Source organism: Frankliniella occidentalis, unplaced genomic scaffold (genome assembly GCF_000697945.3).
Source record: "Frankliniella occidentalis isolate FOCC.00 unplaced genomic scaffold, Focc_3.1 Scaffold182, whole genome shotgun sequence".
NCBI lineage: Eukaryota > Metazoa > Arthropoda > Insecta > Thysanoptera > Thripidae > Frankliniella > Frankliniella occidentalis.
Genome location: NW_026267308.1, coordinates 436409 through 438849, shown reverse-complemented (window position 1 = coordinate 438849; position 2441 = coordinate 436409). Strand labels below are relative to the sequence as shown.

At 47.7% G+C, this 2441-nt stretch overlaps 1 protein-coding gene across 1 annotated transcript in view; it reads right to left on the bottom strand.

The window, feature by feature from the left end:
• LOC127750387 (uncharacterized) overlaps positions 1–2441 on the bottom strand; it is a 42312-nt gene that overhangs the window by 31903 nt on the left and 7968 nt on the right. The window contains exons 2-3 of the mRNA XM_052271985.1: positions 1361–1502; positions 1100–1285 (exon numbers count right to left, since the gene is read on the bottom strand). Coding sequence (XP_052127945.1) covers positions 1100–1285; positions 1361–1502 — 328 coding nt within the window. The remainder of the gene's footprint in view (positions 1–1099; positions 1286–1360; positions 1503–2441) is intronic.

Sequence of the window (2441 nt, the reverse complement as noted above, 5' to 3'; positions counted from 1 at the left end):
CACGAAACCTTTAATGCTACATGTTTGGTCTAATTTATCTCGACTCGACCCCTGAATTACGACTGAAGCTCTGTTGGCAAGACGACTATCTGATGCGGGTACTTTTCTCACGGTGCGTAACGGTACCTCATGCGTCAGGCACCGTGATAAAAGTACTCCAGCATCATTTTAAACATTTTTAACGCATAGTTCACTCGCGCATAGCCGGAATCGATACCCATCATGCCAAATTCGTAAAAAAAGATGCATTTCGGCCCTAATTTCGGAAAAATGTGTGTGTAATCTTGTACAGAATGATCAAATATCCGCCGGAAAAAAATTATTTTGCCATTTTCCAGTTCAGCGAGTCTAATTTAGTCGGAATCGACCCTTTGATCGCGTCTGTAGCAGCTCAAAATTCGCAAAACCGGTTTTATGGGGTATCTTTCTCACGGTGCCCAATGGTACCCCACGGGTCAGACAGCGTGAGATAAGTACCCAGGCGTCATTTTCATCATTCCTACCGGTTTGTACCCCTCCAAAACCCAAGAATCGATACCCATCATGCCGAGAACCGTTAAGAGTCATTTAGGCCCTAAATTGACCAAAATGGCCCAAAATATGGCCAAATATTGACCGGAAAGGTTTTATTTTGCCATTTTTGAGTTCGGCGGGTCTGATTTAGCCGGAATCGACTCTTAGATCGCGCCCATAGCTTTATTTTAACGTCTTTCAATTTTAGGGGTAGTTTTTAAAGCCACCCCCCAAAAACCCACCCCCGCAGCATATTTCAGATAGGTACGGCGGGCCAAATCGACCATTTGGGTGTTAAGAACACGTGTGCAAAGTGGCTTGCTGGTATCACAATTTGCAGGTTATTTTTGTGTGCCGCTAGTACACATCAGCGACGGGAGGCAGCCACTACCTCACCACCAGAGCCCTGCATCCAGGCAGCCGGGATGCCTACATGGCGTCCGAAAGCGAATCGGAATGAGAGGGGGCTATGGCCCGGCGCGAGCTTCTCGCTCCCACAACCGCTTTCGGACGCTATGTAGGCATCCGATGCTCGCTCGATGCAAGGCTCTGCTCACCACGGCCCGGCCGCTTCTCAATTGCAAACCTGTGTTGGATGCTGTTTACGGTCCTTCACCTGGGACTCGATTTCTATCAGGTCCTGGCCTAGCGACGAAAATACCGACCATACACGCCACACGATGAATCCCAAGGAACATTTCTCCAAAAAGCCTTGTAGATTCACTATAGTCATCATACCTCCAATTACCCACACACTTCCTGTGTGTTGGTCCTATGGCAAAAGGTTTAACTTAGTGAGCTTCGGAGGCTGTCACATCAGTAGTATAAAAACGGTTTGATTATTTACGAAGTCCAATTGACCGAAGAAGAACACCGAGAAGCACATGAATCCCAGAGCTGGCAGCAGCATCACGCACGTGACCAGTAAGGCAGTGGGCTGGCAATGTGTAGCTGACGTTAAAGGGTTGTCCATTATAGGCGTTAACATCCTGGCATCGGTGGAAAAGTCTCAGCAAATTTTAGATCAAACCATCAATTCACTGGTAATTGTGTCAACGAACGTAGGTCCAAACAAATCGAGTCGATTGAATTTCGGTCTATTTACAGAATATATAGTTTTCGGGTCAAAATACCTTTAAATAAAAAAAGTTGATTTTTTTGGACATACACTCTAAATGTAAAGGGACAATTTTGTCCATAGATTTGCAACGATTTCGTGCACATCCAGAAAGGATGCAATTTTGTTCCTAAACCTAGACAAATTGTGTGAAACTTCACACAATTTGTCCAATTAAGGGAACAAAATTGCATCCTTTCTGGATGTGCACGAAATCGTTGCAAATCTACGGACAAAATTGTCCCTTGACATTTAGAGTGTACGTTCATTGACACGATTACCAGTGAATTCACACAAGATTTTAGATTGAACTAGAATATGGATGGGATTCTAGCCCATGGTTCTCCAAGAACATGCACGTCAACGTCTTTTACAGTGCTACCCGAGAAAAACGGAACGTAAATGGAACGTATGTGGCACATATGTTAGCTGTTTGTCATCTTTGTGCATACTGTGTGTCCGGGGGAATACGTGCCTGCTCGAAGGGTTGCCTACACACTGGCTTGCACGCGCTGAGGGCTAGAGCATGGAGTAAAGCGGTATGGAGTAGAAGCTTTATCGTCCCGGGGCCCTGCGCGCCTACCTCCCCAAACGTCTGACGGACGAACGGTTTGAGCTACAGACCTGGGTCCTTGACATGTGTGTCGGGGAAGGTCTGACCTACCGGAAGATACCCTTGGTTGTTCGATCGGACGCACCAAACGGTCTCCACAGCGCCGAAAGGCCCGCGCGCCAGCCGCGCGCCGTCTCCCGCGCCGTCTCCCGCCCCGTCTCAGCCCAGCGCCGGCCGCTAGGAGCAGCACTGTCGCGC